The sequence below is a fragment of the Carcharodon carcharias genome, chromosome 17, assembly GCF_017639515.1.
Source record: "Carcharodon carcharias isolate sCarCar2 chromosome 17, sCarCar2.pri, whole genome shotgun sequence".
In the NCBI taxonomy this organism is placed as follows: Eukaryota; Metazoa; Chordata; class Chondrichthyes; order Lamniformes; family Lamnidae; genus Carcharodon; species Carcharodon carcharias.
In genome coordinates, this window is record NC_054483.1 from 88,845,809 (window position 1) to 88,870,866 (window position 25,058).

Below are 25,058 nucleotides of genomic sequence, written 5' to 3' on the forward strand. Positions count from 1 at the left end.
AGCCTCTTTTTTTCAGTAATACTCCCAAGTTCTGTACTACCAAACGACTATTTGATGCATTTGAAGGAGAGTGAGGGTGGGGGGGGGTACATATCCAGGGAAATTTTCTACATTTCCTCAGGAGATTGTGTTGGGTGCACGCCATGATGCAGTTGCCCAAGGGCTGCCTGTGTGCCCATTACTCTGTAGCGTCCCCTTTAAGAGCGGACTGCGCGCGCCGCCAGGCGGTGACGTCAGCGCATCATGCCGCCCGGCCATGTCCGCCATTTTGGCCTCTCGCTGACGGCCGGAGGGATCTGAAATCCTGCCCTCAGCTTCCAGGCCAAAAACAAAAAATATTAAAAAAAAATCCTTTATTGCCTGGCCGGAATCACTGAGCCGCCGCTCGCCTCGTCCAGCCCGGCCCCGGGAGAGGGGCGAGAAGCTCACTGGGTTTGATCGGAAAGACATGGCGGGTAAGTGTGTGGGCCGGGGATGGGGGCCTCATGCCTTCCTTTCCTCAGGAGAGGAGGAGGAGGGGAGGGGGGATTCGGACGCTCCCATCCGGCTGCTTTAGCGACTGACACTGATTTTCTTTTTAAACAGGGGTCGGAGGTATTGGCAGCGGCGGTAACGACCTGCAGTGGTGTTTCTCCCAGGTGAAAGGTGCCGTCGACGAGGATGTGGCGGAGGGTGAGTGAGGAGTTGGTACTGCCGAGTCGGGGTTGCTGTCAAAGGTCAGGGCGGAGCGGGAGCGGCAGCTCCGAGTGCCCTGTCTCTCTCCTCCCACGCACCCCCCCCCCCCCCCTCCCGCCCCCGGCATCCCTGCAGCCTCAGATAACATCGCCCAGAGGCTGCACACGCTCGGGAAGCTTCTTAGTTTAACATTAAACTGAATAAAAGTTCCTCATCGGTGTGAGTGACGCAGATGTTGTGCGTCCGCCCTGAGTCCTGAGCGGGGGGGGGGGGGGGGGGGGGGGGTTGTTGGTGAGTGATTGGAATATGACGCGCTCCTCCAGGTTACCTGCCTTTTATAGTTCAAAGGGATAACGCTAAGAACAGATTTCCGGAGATCTGCTTGCTCACATTAAAGACATCCAGCCACAAGTGTTTGAAGTAGATCATAATAAATATGTAGAATTTCTAGCACTTTTATGTATTTGATTTGAAAGCAGATCCTATTCAAGAGTTTGAAACGTTTGCCTTATGAATTTCACGTTGAGGGAGCTATGCTTTTTTTAAAAACAACTCGATAATACCCTAATTAAAATGTGTGTTGTGTTAGAGACAGTGCATTCAGCTAGTAGCAATCTCTTAAGTAAAAGCAGTGATGTGTTTTTAGCTTTTATATTTTTCAAAAAAAAATTCATATATATTAAATGTGGTTGTAATATGCATTGTGCCATTATTGGTGTGGTTAATGTGGATTCTAATGTTTTTACTGTTTTAATAATATTGTCTAAAAAAACAGTCAACTCCCATTTTTTTTTGCCAAAAACCTGCTGGTGAATAAGTACTTCAAATATTTCAAGCACATTGATCATGAACCTCAAGGATAGCATTCTGTTTATGCTACCATTCAAAACAACGAACAAACTTCATTACATCTCCCTGTATAGTCAGCCAATCGTTATCTGAAGTAAATATAACATTAGTCCCTGTATACACTCATAATCTAAATTAATTCTTTCAGAAGCAGGGATGATAATTCTCAAGTAATAAAGATGGGAGGTAGTTTAATGGGCTAGGTTCATGTATATTATGTCATGAGCATTATTTGTAATTTGGGTGAATTATTTGAAGGCTACAGATTTTTGTACTATCTTGAGAAATAAAATCCATAATACAGTTTTCTTTTCACTGTGGGACCTGGGTTTAAATCTACCATGCAATGGAAAATGTCAAAATTCATGCAGGGAGTACAGGATGCTCTTTTGATTGTTTGAAATAGAGTAAAAGGTTTTACTCTCAAGTTCATACTATACATGAGTTGGTAATTATTGTTGCTGTTTCCGGTTGTTTGAAACAGAAAAATATAAAACTTCACTGAAAATAGATTTATGATTTACTTTCAACTCATAAAATAACTAAGTTGTGAACCGACATAAAGAATCCTGATTTGCATGATCTTCCGATTGATCATATGGAGTGATAATCCTGTACAGGAATTACAAATTAGTAATTCAGTTGAGGGGCTCAGATGTGGTAAACCGCAGAAACTTGTAGCACTAATTCATGAATGCCTTTGCACTCCTTGAGCAAATTACTATCATTAACTTGCTTCCTAGAATTTGATTTTATGTATTTTATATAATGTATGTATTTATCTCAAAGAGCTTACTTCCCATTACATATTTTAAGATTGGTTGTTTTATGTGGAGAGTTTCAGATAGTTTTTGAAAGATGAAAGCTGAGTGAGCATTTGTTCTGAGGAGTATTACTTTGTGTGTGTTTTGTTGCTAGCTTGAAAAAATACAAAGTATAATTGCTTTGCCACTTTCTCTTTTCTATTGCAACCATTATTTGCTGCATGCATTGTGGCGTAACATAGTATTAAGGGAAGTGACATTAATAAGAATCATTGAGACTGAGGAAGATAAAACTTAATGAAGCTTAATTTTAAATATTTCTCTGCTAACCTATCCAATTCACTGATTATTATTAACTGTGAAAATTTGTGCCAGTTTAATATTAAAAAAATCTTCTGGTTTCAGGTACGTTACTATAGAAATTAGAGAACTACAATGTACAGTATTAGGGCATGGCTGACAATCCTAAGCTCAGAGCAAGGCTTGCGTGATATACAGTGTTACAGCTATGAACATGCTTCTAGTAATTTTTTGTTATACACAACTTTATTGCAGTTTGTACCTTCAGTTATTGCTCTGCAACTATTGATAGTTGGATGAGTTTCTATCCCTTGCATATTTCCAATATATAGATGGTGCATTTGCCATATTTGAATCCGCAGCTGCATGTAAGGATTTCCTTGCACCCCTTAATGGGCTCCATCCTGTGCTCAAATTCACATTCGAAATGGAGCAGTCACATGAGCTCCCTTTCCTTGATGTGCAGTTGAGGGATCTGTCAGGAGGTTCTCTACTACCTTCACTGGTCAATTTTTGCATTGGGATTCCTGCGGTTATAAGATTGGCCTTATTGGCAATCTTGTAAATAAGGCCCAAGCTATTTGTTCATCATGCAAGCTTGATGCTGAAGTAGGATGCATCAAAGCTACCCTGTGAGATAAAGGCTTTCTTGATCAGATCACTGCTCGCTGTGTATTGCGCAAACCCATGAATTAGCTGAAAGCCACCACTTTCAGTCCTGAAAGGTATCCAGACTACCTCAGATTACCCTGGAAGGGTCAGGTATCTCAAAAATTTGAGCAATAGGTGAAGCTAGCTGTTTCACACTGCTAATATGCAGTAACAGCACAAATGGTGTTCGCCACTAATGGGATGCTGCTGTCAAGCCGTAGAGTAATTCTGCCTGTCACACAAAGGAGTAATGTGGCATATGAATTTCAGTATCGGTGTGATGTTAGGTATATAGGCCGTACGTCCCAAAGACTGGTGGATTGTATCAAATAGCATGTCCCTTTGACTGCTTGTAACAGGCAAGGTACCTACTGTACCCAACCAGCCTGTGCTGGCAAACTCAAAACACAGTGTCCGACGTTAAGAAGTGATTCCGAGATTGGACAATATTTGCTAAATAATCCTGAATGTGCTAAGAATTATACTGATAACCAATGTAAGATTATCAGTTGGGCTTACAGTGCGGTGTACTTAACGTGTGCTAGAAGCTACATATATTAATACACAGGGCCCTGTTCTTTGCAGACAGGAAGAAAATGTACACATTGCGCCTGTTTTTAGCTGAACAAAATTGGTGACAGCCATTCTCTGGTTTATTCTCAAGGGCAATGCCTTGACCAATCGAAGTTAACCTGCCTGATTTGAATTTAACTCACCTGCCTGATTTGAATTTAACAGACAAGTTAACTGTCAAACTTTGGTTATGAGTTGCCCCATGGCAACACCTCTACCAATCAGAGTCCACTTGCTAACCAATCAGCACTCTCTTCTCATGCAGTATAAATTATTCCTTTTATAATTTGGTATTCTTGCGAATTGTCCTGAGTGCAAAACGAAAAGCTTCGGCATATCTTTTTCCAGCAGTACTCAAGTTCTGTACTACCACATGACTTTTTATTTTACTGTGTACTGCCAAGAGGAAAAGCTGAATTTTAAATAAGATTACAGTGCAGTCAATGGGCAGGAAGAAAATATACCAAAATATACGAAATTTGATTTTTTAAGCTTGTACTCTTCAGTATCTGAAAGATATGAATATTTTTCACATCCTCAAAAGTGTTGCAAGCTGCTACACAGATCAGAGGCTGGGTATTCTGTGGCAAATAATTCGCCTTCTGACTCCCCAGAGCCTCTCCACCATGTATAAAGCACAAGTCAAAAGTGTAATGGAATGCTGTCCAAATGCCTGGATGAGTGCTGCTCCAACAACACTGAAGAAAGTATCCAGAGCAAAGCAGCCCACTTGATTGACACCGTAAACATTCACTCCCTTCACCAACGGCATGCAGAGGCTGCAGTGTGTACCATATACAAGACGATCTGCAACAACTCACCAAACTCCCTTCAACAGCACCTTCAGAACCTGCGACCTTCACCACATAGGACAGGCACATGGAAACACAGCCAACTACAAGTTCCCTCCAAGCCACACTATCCTGACCAATGTTGCCCCTATGCTCCCGTGCTGTTGATGCGCAGCAATCTGGAAAGTAGAACTTGGGACACCCGCAAGCCTTTCCATGCAAGTCCAAGTTGTCTGCCCAAAAGTTCTAAAGGCACCTTGCACATCCAAGAAATCCTGACGCGGAAATATATTGACAAATAATTGTCTTGCCAGTGACACCCACACCTCATGAACATATTTCTTTTTAAATCAGCCTTATAAGCAAAATAGTAACCAGTTTACCCACAGCAAGAACCCCAAATAACACAGGATTGATTCAGCTAATCTGTTTTGAGACGTTAGCTGAGGGATTAATTAAGTAATTGTCCCAAGTGCATTCTGGATATGCTCCTTAAGACGAAAACTAAAGGGTTGCCATACTTGTCTATCTTATGTTTAGGTGACAGTGCCGCGTGCATGATCAGGTTGCTGATAAAATTTTCCATCTGAACAGTATGCAAAAGGTCAGACTCTGACTTCTCTGCATGAGCAGAATATATATGTATCCAGATGTTCTATTTTCCATGTGCAGGGGAAATTGGGTTCAGTGTATTCCATCCCCACCCCAACCCCCGAAGGCCAGGAAAAGTGAAGCTTGATGGTTTAACTGTTTATCTCATTGCTGTTTGTGGGCCTGTGTTATAAGCAAATTAGTTACTCTGTTTGTCCATATAACTGTGACAGTTTTATTGTGATTATATAGTGACTTGGGGCACCTTAAAAATAAGGAAGGTGCAACGTAGATGTTTGTGCTTATTAAATAAATTAAAAATTGGGATTTTTGAATAGCTGAGGGATGCTGATGTCATGCATCCCCTGTGCAAGCAATGTTCAGGAGTGTGATGGAATACTCTCCACTTGCCTGGATGAGCACAGCTCCAACAACACGCGAAGCTTGACAACATCCAGGACAAAGCAGCCTGCTTGTTTGGCACCCCTTCCACAACTGTTCACCACTGACGAACAGTGGCAGCAGTGTGTACCATCTACAAGATGCGCTGCAGAAACTGCACCAAGGCTCCTTAGGCAGTACCTTCCAAACCCACGACCACTACCATCTAAAAGGATAAGGGCAGCAGACGCATGAAAACACCACCACCTGGAAGTTTCCCTCCGAGCCACTCACCATCCTGACTTGGCAATATATCGCCATTTCTTCACTGTCATTGGGTCAAAACCCTAGAACTCCCTCCCTAACAGCACTGTGGTTGTACATACACCACATGGACTGCAGCAGTTCAGGAAGGCAGCTCAAGGGCAATTGGGGATGGGCAATAAATGCTGGCCTAGTTAGTGACGTCCACACTCTAAATTAATTATATTTGAAAATTCTGACGTGGTTTCTGTTTCTGAGCTTGGACATAAAGCTAGTCACTCTGGCTGTAATCAGGTCAGATCATGGAGACCAATCACTGTTGTATGTGTTTTATCAGTTAGTCAGAAATAGTTCTAAAATTCAAGTTCTGGTTTGTTTTGAAATAATTTGGGCGGTTAAAACATTAGCTGAAAATAAATAAATCTAGAACGTTCTTCACATTGTATGCTCATCCTGTCACATAGCATCCTGGGAATCGTAAGCACAGGTGAATTTGGTAACCACCTCTTCAGACAACAGAATAATAGCTCTAAGAAGAAGATGAGCTTCAAGCCCAGATTTTTGCCAGCAACTCAGACTTTTGAGCAAAAGCACTAAAGGTACTGCGATACAAGATACAGCCTTGTAAGTGAGATGTGAATATAATTAGATGCAGGAATAGACTGTATGGTCTCTCGAGCCTGCTCCACTTTTCAGTGCGATAGTGGTTGATCTTCCGGCCTCAGCTCCAAAGTCCTACCCACTTCCCATATCCCTTGATTCCCTGAGATCAAAAATCTGTCAACCTCAGTCCTTAATATACTATCTTTGCTGTACTGTCTCCATGGTAAGTATATCCTTCCTTTATATATGGAGCCCAAAGCTGCGCACAGTACTGCAGGTGTGGTCTCTCCAAAGCACTATGTAGCTTGCCTACTTGTCTAAAAATTTTTACTTGTGTAAAATGTAATATTGAGAAAACAAATTGTGAAACCTTATTAAACTGTCGAGGTTTCCCCATGAACTTTTGTAGTTGCCGGTTATATTACTTTCATAATACTGCTAAGCAGGCATTTCAGAATTTCACCTATGATGATTAAACAAGACCATGTAATTTTAGCATGGTGTTACACTTTGAACTACATCCCTATTCATACTGAAGACCATTTCCACTTCTGCAACGTTGGTTGCCCCTCTACATACTACTTCATCACTGAAGCTGAAACTCATATATGCCTTCATCACCTGAAACTCCTTGAGCACTCTTTGCTGTCTTCCAAATTATCATTATTCACAAACTCCCATATGCCCCACTTGCTATGACCAGCACAAAGTTGTACTTGCTCATCTCCCCAGTTCTTCTTGATCTGCACTGGTTCACTACCTTTGGTTCTGTGCACTACACTCCTTTATTTTGTTTCACTCTGCTGTGATTCTGACCTGCCTTTCACGCAATGTCATGCTGCTCACGACTCTCTACTCCTAGCGCATGCTTTGATTGCTCGACATTCGAGTCTCTAGGCATTGGTTCTTTGAAACACACTTAAATTGCCAGTCCTTTGACTGTGAATAGACCTTTCCTAACCATTTGTGGTAAAATAAAAAGCACTTGCTCCTTATCAGCCTCCTCACTTGCGGTTTTGATGTCTATCCCACTGTCATCACCATGTGAAAGGATGAGGGCTTGCTCTGGTACCCAAAAACGCCTCAAGAGTTGGATGCCTTGTTTAAGCGAACAACTTTTATTGCAAGCTTTGTCTTTAATTAGATCTTTCCACCTTATTCCCTGACTTCACATTTCCTTAATCGCATTGTCATATGCCTCTGTCTCTTCTCCATCCACCCGCCACCCCACCTCACCTCCTCTTTGATTAAATCTTTCATATAACTCTTTACTTTGTAGACAAGCTTCTCTCAAGTTTTCACAGCTTAAGCTTTTTTATGCCAAGTATGCCATGATCCCCATTTGTCGGTCTCCCCTTACATTGAGCATGATGCAAGCTTCTTCTATCTTCTCCAACAGACAGCTCTCAGATGCAAGTCTTCTAGCTGCCCCGCAATCAACAACCAAGCTGTTTGTGCTTGTGATGAGATGCCCAATGTCTTTGTGATAACCAATGGGGTAAAGCAAGGATACGTTGTGGCTCCCCAACTCTTCAATCTCTTTGTAAGCTTAAGGAAGCCATCAGAGATATGCATCTATATTGGATTCTGTTCAGCGAAGCTCTTCAATCTCCAGACTGCGTGCCTCCACCAAAGTCAGAGGCAGTAATCGGAGAACTGTATGCAGATTACTCTGCCCTAGCTGCCCATGAGAGGAAAGCTATTCAGACTTTGGCAAACAAATTCTCAAGTGCTGCCAAAGGCTTTGATCTTCAAATCGGAAGCTATGTTTCAGTTTGCACCAGGCACAAGCTATGAAGCACCACGCATTGATTGCACCAGTTTCAAGATTGTAGAAAAATCCTCAGCCCTTGGTAGTTTGTTCTCAGGGATGCCACTATTAATGAAGATATTGGTGCATGCATCCAGAAATTAAGATCTGCTTATGGCTGACTCCATGATTGTATCTGGAAGTGGCATGGCATTAGGCTGTAGACTGCCATCAAATTTTATCACACCATTCTCTTTAGCACCCTCCTGAATGGTGCAGAATTGTGGCATCCCATCAATGCTCTGGATCACTTCCACCAGAGACCCCTGTGTTCCATCATGAGAATGCAATGGCAGGGCAAAATTATAAACAGTGAGGTCCATCTTCACGCTGGGTTTAACAGCATGGAAACCACTCTCCAGAAAATTCAACATGGATGGGCAGGCCTTGTCTCTCTCATGGATGACAACAAAATGTCCAAGGAGGTCTTCAATGGGAAACTGTCTCAGGACAAACAGCATCAAGGTAGTCACAGCAAATGATAAGTACACCCTAAAGCAGAGCCTTACAAACTGCTGCATTGCAGACCATCTCTCTTGGGAAATCACTGGAGCTGACTGACCCATGTGGAAGCAAACATTGAAACCTTGGTTCAGTGTCCTTCAAGGACAATCTACACCAAGTTTGCAATATCCAACATGCCAGAAGTTGCGCAGCTGCAGAAGCTTCCCAAGCACCAGAAACAACATGAATTGCCAGATTTGCGGACGTCCATACTGATCTCGCATTGCTCTCTTCAGTCTTGAGAGGCCCCACGGTAGACAGTCCACTTACTCACATAATAAGTAGTCTAAGCTGTAGGCCCATCATCAACATCACTTTTACTCGAGTGTTTCCTTTAGTCTTGATTCTCCTTGTGAGATTCAGCAGATCATTTGGTGTGTGTTTATATATTTTATTGCGTTCCACTTATTTATAGCTTTCTTTAAAAAATGGACAGTTTAGAATTTAAACCACAAACTCCAGAATTTAATTTTAAAAGAATTAATCTTGATTTACTCGGTCACTAAGTGTTCGCTTTTGATATCCCCTAAATGGTGTGAACACCCTTTTGTCAGATGGTGCAACTTCTGACTCAGCATAAGTAATGTCACGGCAGAGCTATTACACTAAGTTTTTCATATGATGGGCACTCCCTGTCCACTTAATCCTCACTTTCCAATTTTTTGACTTTAATGCTTTATAAAGGAAATGGTTTTTGAACATTTGATAAGATCTGCCTGGATATTGTACTGTAACTGCAATCAACCAGGTTTTTTGTTTTCTTTCACCCGATTTATGTTCCGAGGCCCAAAACCAAGTCAAATTTAAACTGTTTAATCTTTTAAATAGTTTAATTGAAGTGCAGCCTCTGGCCCTCAAACCCCACCCCACACCCACTCATGGCTGTGTGTGTATTTCATCCTTCCTGTTCACCAGGCTATTTACTGATCTTTGCTGGTTTTCCACTGGAAAACAAGCATTGCATTCATTTCTACTCTGGTTGGTCTGGTCAGGAGCTAGTCTAGAAGGATGTGAATGATAAAGCTTCACGCTGTTCTGAATCCTTGAAAAAATGGCCTTATTCTGGATTGTCATGCTTTCAATATTTTTAATTTATGTTAAAGCACAACTAAAATTAGCCAGTTTAACCGCATTGACTATCAATAGTCAACATGTGTGGTATGGAGGTGGCCAACTGTTCAAAGCTCGAGCTAGAGGAAAAATAGTATCTGACTAAGAGCTGTGAGTATTCTGAGGCTTTTCCTTTCCCTATCAGATCCTGGGAGTTAACAGTGGAAGTGGATCACTTGTTGAAATGGTTATGTTTGTAAGCACTGCTGATGGTACAGAATCATGCATCTGGTGTTCTTTATCTTAAAATATATCCCAGTGTAGATATGTTCAGTATGGATAATCTCACTTGTCACTTTAATATCTATTAGTTTCCAAAAATTACAATAATTCAGCAATCAATACAAAATAAAACATGTGGTATATGACTCAACAGTGGGTAATGACAAAATGCTTTTGCATTTGTATAAGTGCCAGTTTCAGTTTAAGCTTTTCACTGGCATTCCCGATCATCCCACCAAAAAATGTTAGTCAGAAACTGATTATGATTTTAGCTGATTTTGGAAGTTTTTCTCTCGCCTGTACACACTCTTGCGCATGAATAATTGCTATTTATTGAAGGTATGGACCTTTCCATTATCTGCCAGCTCAGCAGACTATTTGTTCATGGGGCATCACAGCCATATCCAAACCTGAACTTACTTGACCACACATGTACACTTCCATGAGAAATGAATCCTGGTAAGTTGTTCCTTCCATGCTTAAGGTTAGTTGTAACACTGTCTTGGCTGAGATCAGCTAACTCGGTGCACACTGGGATTGAACTTGGTAATATTCCTGACCTTGGTCTCAATTACTTACTGGACAAAGTCACAGAGCATGGAAGGAGTCTGTGGCAATTACATGTTCTATTTTAAAGGATACTTAGCCAGATCATTTGGTATAAATCCAAGCAAGTTAGGTGAATATATTTGTGAGAGGTTTTGTCATTAAAATTTGTTTCTGCTGTAGTCTTCTGTTAAAATGACAACACAATAGCTGCCAACTGGGGACAAGCAGAGAATTTTTGAATGTGATTACACTTTCAATTTTGTTCCAGTCTTGAATGAGTACCCTGGTACACAATTGAAGGCAGTTTTGTACAATTCAAACAGTAAATATACATATATTTGAATTAATGTGTTCATATAAATAACCATTACAAACAGCGTTCACATTTGCATTTGAGTGAGTTTTGAAGCGTGAAACAAGATGGTTAGAAAAATTGCATTCAAACTTAATGTGAACAATTGTAAATTGATAGGGATTTTCCTATACAAAGTACATGCAGAAAGTTTGACTTTGTACATAATACAGTTAGCAGATTACAGCATGTTACAGTAGTCAAATAATTCAGTTCAGGAATTATGTATTAATACTTTTCTGGAATTACGACAGTATTCAAGTATTGAAAATTCCCAGTATTCAACAGTCTCACAATTAGCCTTGTCATTTTGATTTCTCTGTACATGCTTTGATTAGATGCTTTCAAATAGCTCTGAATTTACTCTCAACACATTAACAAACTCAACCTCTCTAGATCATTAATTTACTTTGGGAAGATGCATATGTTTTAGCCGTACAGGTACCAACTCATTGCCTTGTTTCCCCATTGAACATTACATAGGTATAATGGTTTTGGCAACTTAAATCATTGTTGAAATTTCAGCAAGTAAAGTTATTCTGCACTATGTTTAATTTCTCTCTGAACTGCTGATAGGTTTCCACATGTTTATTGCTGTTGCATGTTTAGTTTCTTGCAGCCTGGAGCTTCTTCAGTGTTTTTCTTGGGTTCTTTGGCACACCTTATGTGCTGTTGTTCTTTCACAGCATCTAAGTTTTTGTGACATATTCTGGCCATTGAACACCTTCCTTTTTCATTAAAATTTAGTTATGTCTTGCTGAATAGTGCATAAATTATGTAAGTGCCTGAGGGGAAAAATTGGAAATTCAATAAAGCTGATATAACAGATTATATTTGGATCAGATATAAATCCTGTGTAATTGATCAGAGATTAATTATCCTTTAAGTCATAAGCTATTGTTTGATATTTTCATTTTGTGTTTTGTTTCTGTTCTCCACTTCTTAACTTAAAATGGGTTCTCAAAGATCTCATCCTGAATGGTTTCTATTTTTACTCTGCTTGAAGTACAGCAGGAAGGGAATTTGACGTTGTCTTCGGAGATTACATGGCCTTGATTTTTTTTAAAATTCTCATCCTTGTTTTCAAATCTCTTGATGGCCTTGCCTTGCCTCTCATTTCTAACCTCAGATATCTGTGCTGCTGCAGTTCTGGCCTCTGGCAAGTCCCTGGTTTTAATTGTACCATTTGGTGGTGAGTAGCTGAAGAAGCCTGAATGGTAACACCTTTTCCAAAAACACAGCATGTAAGTCATTTGTGCAAGAGCATTTGTTCAACTGATCTTGCTTTGTAACAAGTCTCCTTCAATTGCAGTAGAATTGTAGAAGCCAATGACTTATTAATGAATACCACATGTAACTCAAACCCTTTTGGCCAACGAACTTGCTGTATCACTTAGAATGTACAGCACAGAAACAAATAATTTGGCCCCTGGTCCTTGCTGGCATATATCCTCCACACAGGCCTTTTTCCACCTCTCTTCATCTAACCCTATCAGCATAACTTTCTATTCCTTTCTCTCATGCATCTGTTATTCATCTCGACTATTCCATATTGTGGAGAATTCCGTATTCTGAGTGAAGAAATGCCTCCTGAATTCCTGATTTGGTTTCTTGGTGACTTTTTAAAAATCAATTCATGGGATATGGGTGTTAATGATAAGGCCAACATTTATTGCCCTTCCTTAATTGTCTTTGAGAAGATGGCCCCTAGGCTTATTTTTGGCTTACCAGCTTTCATTAAGTACACTAAACAGCTTTGCAAAAAGTGCAACACATTCTGGTAGGACAGAATGCAGTAGTTTGGGGAAAAAGATTGTATTCAGAGTTTATTATTAATATTTATTTTTGTTTTTTAACCAACGTTGGCTGGCTGGGCCAAATGGCCTGTTTCTGTGCCATATATCCTATGTATTTTGACTCTTTCTGCGTGACCAAGTTATGGGGCTGGGATCTTTTGCCAGAATTCTGAATTGCCATTTTTTTTAACTAGCCTCTGGAAGCTCGAATGATGTACACCAGTTGTTCTTATTGTCTAGTTGGCACTTGTGGCTGAAATTGGCTTGCTGTATGAATGTGTAAAAGCTTCCACGCCATCATGCAACTATTGCTGATTTTCACATGCAGATTTAAAATCTCACTTTCAAATATGTTAAATAGCAATTCTTGTGTGTGTGTTTTTTTTAAATTGTCATTTAGAATTTCTATCTTCGTGTGGTATAGTAGAGACTAAAAATTGAGCTGATCAAAGCTGAGCATTATGATACAAATAGCAAATTTATTTTGCATGGGACTGAAGTGATAACCACTGACCAGTACTACCTAGGAAGTAGCTTAAAACTGCTTATATCAGAATTTTTTAAAAATACTTCTGACTGAAGCCTGATGTACAATAAAATCTGAGTGTCCCAAGTGGCTGCAATGTTGTCTGTCTTCCCCCCACCCCCCCGATTTTGCTGTTAAAGGGGAAGCAACAAAATCCTGGCTGGTTTGGTGCATCCAATCTTTATTTGACTAAATGTTGTACAACATCTTGTAAGAAGGGTGAATAAAGTACAGTCTTGTTTTTTAAATTTAAAGAAAAATAATCACAGCTTATGGGTTCCCTATGTGGTGAAAAATGGAGATTCAAAACACCCCGCTTTGGTGCAACTAGGTTTTTGAACCCTCCATTCCTTCAAAATGTTCAAAACACCCACTTGCTCATGCATGACACATCACAGCACATTTTTTTGTTGAGCTATCTGGAAAATAGACTTTATTCCTTCCTTACCCTTTGCTAACACCAACAAATCGGTGGAAACCGTCAAATCGATTCTTAAGCATGTTGACCATTAAGTGCATTCAGATTTGAGTGGTGAAAGTCTCTGGTTCAAATGCATTGCAACTTATGTAGCACCATTCTGCTAATTGCATTTGCAGGTCCTGATCTTAATGTATTTTATAAGGTAATTTTTGTCAGGATTTTAGTGTTTCTACCTTTAATATGTATTGGCTATCTTCTGACTAGTCATTTTTTGAAAAAAAAAGTATTCATTTTAGTCAACCTATGAATGTTTAAATAAGTTGCACATGGTGACAGCACCAACACAGAGTTTAGAGGCTGGATGATCAATGAACCAAGGAACATTGATGTAATTCAGGCCTATTTTAAAGTAATATGTTATTTACCATATACATATAATAAACTACCAATGTGGAAGAAGATAGCAGGGCTGAAGAGGAGGATCTGCCAATATCACAGTAAATAAACATGTAGTAGAGAAAGTGGGATGAAAATAGAGGAGGCACTTTAAAGGTTGGCAATGCTTAAAAGTAGAAAAGTCACTTGTTTTGGTTGAGATGCAACCTAGATTATCAAGGGAAGTAAGGGTAGAAATTGAAGGGCTCTCGCCACAATCTTCAAACCCTCTTTAGTTATAAGAGTGGTGCCAAAGGGCTAGAGAATTGCAAATGGCAATCCTGTTCAAAGAAACAGAAAAGATAAACCCTGCGATTACTAGCCAATCATCGTAATGGTGGAGAAACTTTAAGGGACATTGATCTGGGCCAGAATTACTTGGCACTTGGAAAATTGTGGGTTCATAAATAAAGCCAGCACAGATTTGGTAAATACAAATTGTTCTGATCCTCAGCTGAGGTTACCCCTGGACAAGCCTGATCCCAGGGTGGAACCCAGCTTGATAGACCCTAACTTTTATTTGTTTGTTTAGATATGTGGAGAGGGGCTACTGAACAGAGTCACTGGAGTCAGCTAATGAACTTTTACAAAAGCATAAAACATTTATTAAACAAGAAAAGATGAACTATATTACAATACTCCACCCACAATTATATCTCTACAAATATATACAGATTTGTAGAGATAACAAGTTTCTAAAGCTATTTTATACTCTAAATGTTTACAGTCAGTAAGTATAGTCCATGTAAACCAATTGGCGACCTATGGTCAGACACACCACACCCTCTGAAACCAAGTGATAGATGCCACCCCAGACAGATGCTATGGATCTCTCTTCAGCTTCCCCCAAACACTTGTCACACCGTGAGCCAACTAGTCTAACTGAACTCCGTCTTTCACATGAGGGTTTCCAATCTCCACTTTCAAAGAACTTGCCTTGGAATCGTCTCCCAAAACAATGCTTTCTCTCACCTCCAGGGTTTCGAACTCTCCTTCCGATGTTCCTCTCCCCAGGTCACGACGTGCATTTGAATTGTCTTCCAAACACTCCCTCTCACCGACTCAGCCGTCAGTAGTAAAGCATTGCTCCACATGCCCATAGTGAAAATTACAGACCTTCAGTTGTCCCTTTTGGACCTTCTGGCCCTTCACTTTAAATCTGCTTTCTTTAGCTTGGAACCTTCCTCTCTGCTCCTTCCTTTCACTTCCACAGAACAGGATCTTTCCCGGGTTCCTGTTCTTCCATTGACTAGAAGGTCTTCTTGGGACTTTCTCCTGTTCCACTCCCCTGGATTTGGGACTTTTTTTTAGCTTAGAACTTGCTATCTGTCCCATTTGCTCCAGTCTCTCTCTGGCAGCTACTTTCAACCAACTTGAGCTTGGAATTGGCTGTCTGAGCCTTCTAAGCTGCTTTTGCCTGGAAGCTGTCTTCAAAACCAGTTGAACTCAAACAGCTCCCAAATCAAAGCGTTGTTTCTAGTTTCTGTGTGCGGGTGTGTGTGTGGGAGGGGCCTTCCTCTCTGGTCCCCTGTTGCTAGGCAACAGCCCAGTTTTTCTACTCTTGCTTAACTTCTCTTACAGTCATAACTCATTAGAAATGCAAGCACCTTTTAAAGTGAAACTAAAACTCAACTTGACCTTTCTTAACACAGATACAGCAACACAAATCAAACTTAAACATTAAAGCTAAAACTCATTCCTAACACCCACAAATACAAATATAAGTTACTTAAACTATCTCTATTTCCCAACAATCGTGTTTGTTACTTCAAAGAAATCAATAAAGTTAGACAGAGGGTGTGTGGAGATAGAGCAGTTATTGTTGTGTATATGGCTTTCAAAAGGTGTTTGCTAAAGTACAACATAATGGACTTGTTACCGGATGAAATTAAGAATTAGTGGCTGCTTGAATACAGAATTGATTAATTGATGGAAACCTGTCTGTCGTGATGATTGGGTATTTTTTCAGATTGGAGTGGTATGTACAGTGGTGTCCATGGGATTGGTATTAGGACCACTGCTCTTTTTGATGTTTATTAATGACCTGGACTGGGCATACATACACAGCATAATTTCAAAGTTTAAAGTTGACACTAAGCGCAGCAATGTATGAACAATGAGCAGAATAGTAACAGATTTCAGGAGGCTATAAGTAGACCAGTGGAAGGGGCAAACATGTGGTTGATGAATTTGAATGCAGACAAGCGTGAAGTGATTCATTTTGGTAGGAAGATTGATGGCCTGCAATTTAAACTAAATGGTTAAATTTTAAAGTGGATACAGGAACAGAAAAACATGGGAGTGTACATATGCAACTCTTTGGAGGTGACTAGGAAAGTTGAGAAAGATAGGATCCTGTCTAGGTACAGACATAGAGTAAAAAAAAGCAGGGAAGTTACGCTAACCCCTATGAAATGCTGGCTTGCTCCCAAGTTGAATATTGTGGCCAATCCTGGACACCACACTTCAGGAAGAATGGCAGGGCCTTAGAGTGGTTTCAAAGGAGATTTGCTAGAATAGTTCAATAGTTCACAGGATGAAAGCCTTCAGTTACGTGGGGGACTAGAGAAACTTAGTTGCTCTCCCTAGAGTTGGGAATGTTAAGGGCTGTTTTGTTAGAGGTGTTTAAAATCATGATTTTGATAAGAATAAATGAGGAGAAACTGTTTCCAGTGGCTAAAGATCACTGGTTTAAGGTGATTCTCAAAAGAGCTAGAGGCAACATGAAAGAGGAAAAATAATCATGTGACAAATTGATCTGGAATGCACTGCCTGAAAAGGTGGTGCAAGCAGACTTAAAAATTTGCAGAAGAAAATTGAAAAAGAACTTGAAAAGGAAAAAAAGTACGGGAGTGGGGGTAATTGGAAGCTCTTTCAAAGAGCTGGCACAGGCAAAAGGTGTCAAATTTACTCTTTTTTGTGCTCTATTCTAGGATTCTGAATAAACTTATCATGCTGTAATTACACCCTCCTGTTACTGTTGATGCCACAGTGGTAATTTCCATTATAATTGTGGATCTAAGAATTTATGAAACAAAGTTGACAGAAGATTTCTACTAGTAGATGTCAACTAGATAGTCTCATTGGTGGAAATTTTCTGTTCTCTCTCACATTTCAAGATCAAGCATATAAATGTATTGTTACAAATTTAGCTGGGGTCAAGTAAAAAGTCTTTTTTATATTTGATAGTCTGTAGTTTTAAAGTTAAATAACTATGAAAAATGAGCCATTATATTTATTTTGGCAACATGAATATCCTGTCACTGGATCTGTGTGTGGGTGATTTTGGAAGTGGAGGGGGAGAGATTTAAGTTAAGGCATGAGCACAAGGTGAATATTTCAGTGTTTGGATTCTCTGAAGTTTTTCGGCTTTTAGTAGTCTTAAAATTTGAAATATACATTTTCCCATCAAGTGTTGAAGTATTGTAGCAGTTGAAACTTTACTGGTATTTTTCCTGCTGAAAACATGGTCAGTATCAGTCTTAATGCTTAGCTTTAAATACTTAGTTCAGTGATCTTCACTATTTTTCAACAAGGGCCACTTCAAAAAATCTGCAATGTGAGAGCCACATTAATAACTAATCATTGCTTACTACTCCTTCATGATGTAATGTAACAGAGCGACGCTTGTAATTAAAACAAAATCACATATTATACTTAAATACATGCACAATTTAAAAAATACAGCGTTTATAAAACAATAACCAGGAAAATCTAAGGAATTAAAATGCACCTATGCAAGTAAACTTTTAAAAAGCTGATTAATGCAGAACTTACTTTAAAAACTTTAAAGAGCTAAATTCCTACATTGGTAAATGAAATAACTTTTATACTTTTTCTTTTAAAATAAGCTTTAAAATATAACTTTCTACTTACAGTACCTCCTGCCTGCCACCAATCCTGCTTCCTGAACCACCACCTCCCTGATCCTCCTGGAGACTGCAGATTCACCTCCTCCCCAACCCTTAGCATTGTGGTTCCCCCCCCCCCCCCCCCCCCCCCCCCCCCCCCCCCGCCACCACCAACCTTCGGGTTTTGGACTCTTACCCTTCTCTGGCTCACCCTCTCGCTGAACCTCCCACTCCCTGACTCATCTTCTCGCTGCTTCCCTCCCCTGGACTTGTGTTCCCATTCAAGATCTAGATCTGATTCAAAGCTCCAATGTTGTGAAAAGCTAAGTGCTGATAGTGCAGAGGTACCAAGCTGGGGCTGCTGCAGTCCATGTATTTTTTTAAATGCTCCCACTTGCTTCCCTCTTCTGAAGTCTTGATGTGAGTGAGGCAGGAGTAGCTTTGACAGTCATTTTAAAAAAGCTTGGTACTTCTGCACCATCAGGGCTTGTACTTCCACAACATCGGAGCTCTAGCTTTAGATCGGATCTGGATCTTTAATGGGAATGCAAGTCCAGGAAAGGGAAGTGGTGAGCAGGTGAGTCAGGGAGTGGAAGGTTTGGCGAGAGGGTGGGTCAGGGAAGAGGCCACAGAGGAGATGGGCTGCAGCTTGGAGGTCAGGAGCAGCGAGATGCTACTCCAAAATGGTGCCAGTCACATGGGAAACAACATTAAAACAATTCTCAACTTTCTCAACTCTCAATGAGATTACAGAACAGGCCCCATTAACTTACCAACATGGAGTCGGGGAGTCACACTTAGTGTTAATGGGAGCTGCCACTGGCTTGCGGGCCTTGCAATGAAGAGCACTGACTTAGCTAAAGGCTCTATCGGCACTGTTCTTGAATGTGCTTTTGAATAATATGTCATTGTGTTTTAACTAAGCCTGTAAGCAGCTCTCTCTTAAGGAACTGTTTTTAGATTATTTGCATTAACACAATTTAATAAAACCCATTTAAAACAATTATTAAAGTAAGGTTTGCAAGAGGTTTTTCTTTTACAAAAATTTATACATCAGGCCTTTTCTGTTACCAAATACCTTGCTTTCCAAGACTTTCCATAATCTATTCCTGTGCATTTTGCATGGTAATTTTTGTCAGAGTGTTGACATTTTCTAGTATAGTAATGTTTGCTTCTATTCTGGTTAGTCACCCTTTTTTATACGGACAGGGTGTATTAACTTAAGTTGTTCTGGAAATGTTTCAGTTAAGTGTATTTAATGTGAGATTTTTGTTGTAGTCGATCTCCTGTGGCATTGCTCACGGGTTGTCTTGGGCCTTGACCGCGGTTTTTGATTTTTACTGCAGCCCTACTGAAGTCCCAGATCTCCTCTTCCCTGAAGAGTACCCCTGCTCAGATGCCCTCAATACTCCCTGAGTGATTCCTGAAGTCTTAACCAATTCGGAAGAAGAAACTGACAGACATTCAAAGAATAAAATTGACAGATTTTCATGAAAAACAGTTACTTGCATCTTAAACAAGTTTTGTAAATGGTAGGTAATTGGTATTACAAATATATTTGAGGCTTGTATCTTTTAGTACCAGTAAGGTGTATAATATTGTAGCCTTGTGTCAGCCACACAATTCATTGCTTGAGTAGATTTGCTGCATTAGAATGAATGGTGAACTCTGTGTTCAGGATGTGACAGGTCGGCTTTAAATGTCAAAAACCACATTCCAGTTTTTCCTATGAACAGACCACAAAATCTATAGCTTGCCGCAAACAACTTTCTGTACTGACTTTTATGCAAATATATTGGGAACATTTTATGTAAACATGCTGGCGTCACACTTTGAAACAATTGAGTTTTCAAAATACTTAAATGCTTATTCTCCATTTTTCACTAATTTCCAATGTCTAAAGTAAGGTTTAAAAATGGTATTTTGCAATAATGATTAATTGTTTCTGTTCCATTGTCTTTTAGTAGCATAATTACTCAAAAAAGTGCTTCAGTGCCTCAGCCTGTTTCAATAGCATATTTTTACCTCCAGTTGGAGAATATTTACAACTAAACATGTGATGTTTAAGGAATTCCAGTAAACAATCTCTGCATCAACTTGAGCTGATACAAAAGTGGCCTTGTTTGGATGATTTGAGAGCTTCTTTACTTTTCCAGATGACTTCAAAAGAGAACTCTCAAAAGATTTATTTCTCTAAGTTTATCAAATGCTTTATTTCTATCATAAGCCATTCATAGCACATAAGAGCAGCAATGAAAAGATTTTTATTGAAAATATGTTCAGTGGGCCACATGTATTTTGGATACAAATTCAGTTCTTGAGCCAAGTCGCGAGTTAGTGTAATTTTTAAATGTATAAATATTTGGAAATTCTAAACCATATTTTTGAGTATTAGACTTAAATTTTTATGGATACTTTTTAATTTGAAGACTGTAAATCAGCAAACTCATAGTACCATAGTTGAGAGAAATGTTCTACTTCTGTGTTCCTGGGAGTGAGGGCTGTTTCTTATCTTTTAATTAATAAAAAATCATTGTGCTCAATTTTCTGATGTGTTCAGTATGCACTGTATTTTTTCAAGGTTAAGAAAGGGCTAAAAAAACAAAAGAAGCTGAAAACATACAGGTCATTAATCACTTGCTGTGTGTTTCCAGCTTTTCTGTTCTTTTCATTTTGATTTCCAGTATTTGTAGTAATTGCCTTCTTACAAGAAAAGATGGAAACTGCTTACAACAAGGGAATTGATGGGACAACGCAGATGCACAAATTGAGCTTTGATGGGTAGGAGGAGGCTACTGACATATGAGAATGCAGTGGTGAAGAATGACACCCGATCGGCTAAAGTTGCTAGAGCCACTTATTTCCTATTCACCTGATAACCCCCGAAGACCCTGCTCTCTTTCCAGCACTAATGAATCCCAGCATACTGCCAAGCTACACAACCCTCTCCCCAGCCTTGCTGTGTGGTTAAACCCCTATATACCCCTCCCCTGCCTGATTTTTGTTGCCCCTTACACACTAATTGCACCCGAATAAACATACCAAGGTCTCAAATATGAGAACTGGTTTCTTGACACTGAGCTTGAAAAATAGGATTTCAGCTTTTCAAGGCATTTAACAAGTTAATACATTATAATAATATAGTGTAATTAATTTGGCTTCTGAAAATAGTGTCAGTTCCTCAAGTCAGTATTCCACAACTGACAGAGGAAAGTTAGGTCAAAACCTTGAGTTAAGAGCTAGAAGTGTCAGGCTCCAAATCTGAGTAACGTAGCTAGCAGCGGCAGCAAACAGTGACACAGGGCAGATAATAAAAATAGCAGGCAGACCCAACAAACATGAAAAAAACAGAAAATTCTGGAAAAATTCAGGTCTAATAGCATCTGTGGAGGGAAAGACAGAGTTAATGTTTCGAGTCCGAATGACTCTTCAGAGCTAAAGAGAATAAAAAAATTTGTTGAAATTTATACTGTTTAAGGGGGGAGAGCAGGTGAAGCTGGTTAGAAGGCCAGTGATAGGTGGAGGCAAAGGAACGATTGCAGGAGAGACAACAAACATGAGTTGTGGTTGAAAGAGTTAAATAATATAATTAATTGGAGAGGACCACAAGCTGAAATTGGTGCCATTGTACCACCTAACTTTGAGGTTTATCTAAGAGCACTAAATGGGCACCACAAATGAAGGCCCTTGAAATAGGCACGTGGCAGTGTTAAATCAGTAAGCATTTGGAAGGCCCGGGGTCTGTTTTGTGGGCAAGAAGTCTAGGAACCCTGGGGAAAGAGGTTTGGCATATTGAAGTTGATGATGGGATCAGAAAGCACTAGAAATTTAAGGGTTTGTAAGCGATGTGAATGAGCACAACTCTGGGAGGGAGGAAGAGGAAATCTAGGTTTGAGAAGGGTGCACAGAGTATATGAGAGAGGTAGTGTAGGTGTGAGGGATGTTGGTGTAAGATTGATGCGTGGGGAAGATGGAATGATTGGGAGGATGAATTTGTGCAAGGTGATGTTATAGGGTTGAGGCCTACCAGTGAAGTTGTCAGAGTATCCCTACTAGCCCCCTCAGATGATTTGTCTTGTTGCTTTTCCCAGCACTGAATCAAAAATGTATCACTAACTCCCAAAGTGCTTATGCTATACGAATGCAGTATAAGCACTTTAAAACAAAAAAAAAATGGTACTCAAATTTTTACTTAAATCAATTCGTTTGGTGGGAGGGAGTATGCACAATAGACTGGTGAATCACCAAGTTGAACAAATACACAGGCAGTCGATGAGTTGAATGTTAGGGTGAGCATATAGGATGGTAAAGTTGAGAGGGAAGGGGCAATGAGAGAGATTATGCAGCACAAGACAACAAGCAAGGTAAGGAACTACCAGTGAAGAAGTAGGGTAATGAGAAAAGTCCAACACTCAAGTTTGTGCACAATGGGATAGATAATACGCTGTATCCCGATTTGCTGCAATCAATAGCATAGAAGTCCAGTCCTATGCCACAGTAATATTTTACTTGGGGTGGGGTGGAGGGGGGTACCTTTTGCTCTCTGTGTTGCAGTGTTGAGTTGAGGAATGACTCCTCGAACAGATCTTTTTTGGAGGCTTGACTTTGCTGCTGCATCCTTTCTAGCTTAAAGTGCCTTTCTCTCTTCCCCAACCCTCTCCCATCCCTTGACTCCATTAGAGAATTTTTCACTTTTTTCTTTTCCTTCTCTTTCCCTCCACCCAGTCTGTTTTTCAGCTTTCCTTCCCATCCACTCCTTGTGCCCATTTTTTCCTGCTGCCTTCTGATCCTGCTTGATCTGCATGCCACAGTTGGCCTTGATTCTCCACATGCAATGCCACAGGGCATTGACTTTTGCTGATTTATATATAGAATTGTATATGATATATTTTACCACTTTATTTGCACCAAACAAAAGTCGTACATTAAAACCTATGCCTGGTTCCATTGGCATGATATTGGGGAGGAAATAGCTTCTCATGTTGGAGCACAAACCCTATAGTCATGTTAATGGATGTTGAGGCTCAGCCATGATCCAGTTGAATGGCAGCATAGACTTGAAGAGTTCAATAATATACTCCTATTCCTTTGTATCTCCCAGAATCATACGTGCATTTGTAACACTACCTCAGAAACAGCATTGGTGACACTGCTGAAGACTTGTGAACAATCATCTTTAGTTGAAGTGCCAAAGCATTGTTTGCCAACTTAAAGTATAAAGTATTATTATACTTATAATAATATAATTATATATTAGCAATGTTATTACATATAAATCACAATTCAAGGTTCTTCGGCTTCATTTACCTTTCAGATGAGCAGCAATCCTGTTGTATTCTCCTGTTTTCATGTCTCTATTATTCTTTCCTTCAGTCACCTATGTAGCCTAATATTAAACGTTGGCATCGCTAACCACAAACTTTGGTTGTGTACTCAACAACCTCTCAACCCCCTTGATGGGACGGTGGGGGATGATGAGGATTAAGTGGGGTGGTTGGGTGTGGAAAGCTAGTTTCCCCTGATCTTTGTGCTGAACCTCTTGTATTAATCTTTTATATATGGTCTCTTGTAGATCCCTCAATCACTGGAAACAATCTATTCTTCCTTCCTAGTCCTGTCCCTTGATAAAAGTTTGAAGACCTCATTTAAAACTACTGTAATTCCCTCAGTTCTAACAAAAACTGCCCCAATTTTTCAAGTCTGCCTCCTTATTTGTATTTCTTTTCTTCGAACCACATTCTTGTCAATCTGCTGCATCCTAAAACGTGTAACTAGAAATTACACGGAGTACTGTAACTATGGGTTTTGCCAAGCCGAGAAGGCACAAAAAAATCTAAAAAGTTTGTTTATCTTCCGTATTCTTGTGTTTAAATGTTCTTTTTTTTAAAAAAGAACACATGGTTGGTCTGATAAAATGGCTGCAACTGACCACTTGATGGCAGCTTTGGAAGTTTCTGAGCAGTTTAAAAATGGACAAAGGCTAACTCATCAAACTCCTGGAATGTGACACTCTTTGTACTGTATAAACATTCCAGCCAAGCCAACACACAGGATTAGTAGACGAGACATCTGCATCAGTCAAAAGGGCTATTGGGACTCCTCATCTCCAATGTTGTGCTAATAGTTCTACAGTTACCTGCTCAAAACAGAATAGGTTTTTACAAGAGGGCCCATTAGTTGAATGGCTTGACCTGAAATCGTCCTGTCACATGACTGAGACTTCAGCTGTTTGAATTGCTTTAATTATACAGCTTTTGAATTCGGTCTTCAATTGCGGTTTAACCTCAGAAGAGAAAACCAAGACTCTAGGCTAGCAGCTTGCCTCTGTCCTCCTTGCTCAAAGCCTGATCTCCAGAAAGAACCCTGTATTTAGCCTACAGAATGCACTAATTCCCAAAATACAAGAATATTTTGCTGTATTTTCAACGAACTTGACCTGCAGTGGAGTTCCTCGCACCAAGACCAGGAATTCTGCCAGACAATGCCTTTATTGGACATTGACTTAGTGGACTATGGATTCACATGAAACAATGATTCTTATTTTGTCTGTGGTCTTTGCCCTGTACCTATTTCTTTCCCTTATCCCTCTTTTATTGTATGAATGCAAAAAGTAGGGGGTTGCCGGGCGGCGGGGCGGAGGAGGGGGGTGATGGACATTGCGAACACCCTTCCTGCGTTTTGAGTGTAAAATAAACTAACTCTCTAATTTTACCTTATCTGGAGTTTGCTGTGGGATTATTAATAGAGATTTGAATCACCCCAAAGCTGAAGGGTTGGGGAAAATATGCCACCACCACAAACGCCTTTCTGTTTATGGGCAGATGGTGAGAGGAGAAATCAGGGCTGTTTTAAGTTAAATCCCCTCCTGTCCATGACAGTTTACTAAGTTTTATATAAAATACATTTTTAGCATTTGTACCGCAGACACTGTCTCTGCCACAAAAATCATAAAATTTCAAAATTTTGGGGGCGCTTTTAAAACCAGTGCTCTGAAAGAAGTTGCACAAGTACCCCTATCTGTATTTGGCCCAATGCCCACA

General features: G+C 40.0%; 1 protein-coding gene across 7 annotated transcripts in view; it reads left to right on the forward strand.

Annotated features, from left to right (window-relative positions):
• The first annotated feature begins 238 nt into the window (after positions 1–238).
• ppp2r2d (protein phosphatase 2, regulatory subunit B, delta) overlaps positions 239–25,058 on the forward strand; it is a 68,121-nt gene continuing 43,301 nt past the window's right edge. For 3 of the 7 annotated variants that reach the window (XM_041209568.1, XM_041209566.1, XM_041209572.1), the window contains exons 1-2: positions 239–455; positions 586–672. In XM_041209568.1, the coding sequence (XP_041065502.1) occupies positions 661–672 (12 nt within the window). In that variant the 5' untranslated portion in view covers positions 239–455; positions 586–660. Of the gene's footprint in view, positions 456–585; positions 673–6,303; positions 6,439–12,118; positions 12,234–19,364; positions 19,551–25,058 lie in introns of all 7 variants that reach the window. The other 4 variants (XM_041209571.1, XM_041209570.1, XM_041209567.1 and 1 more) reach the window with 4 other exon arrangements.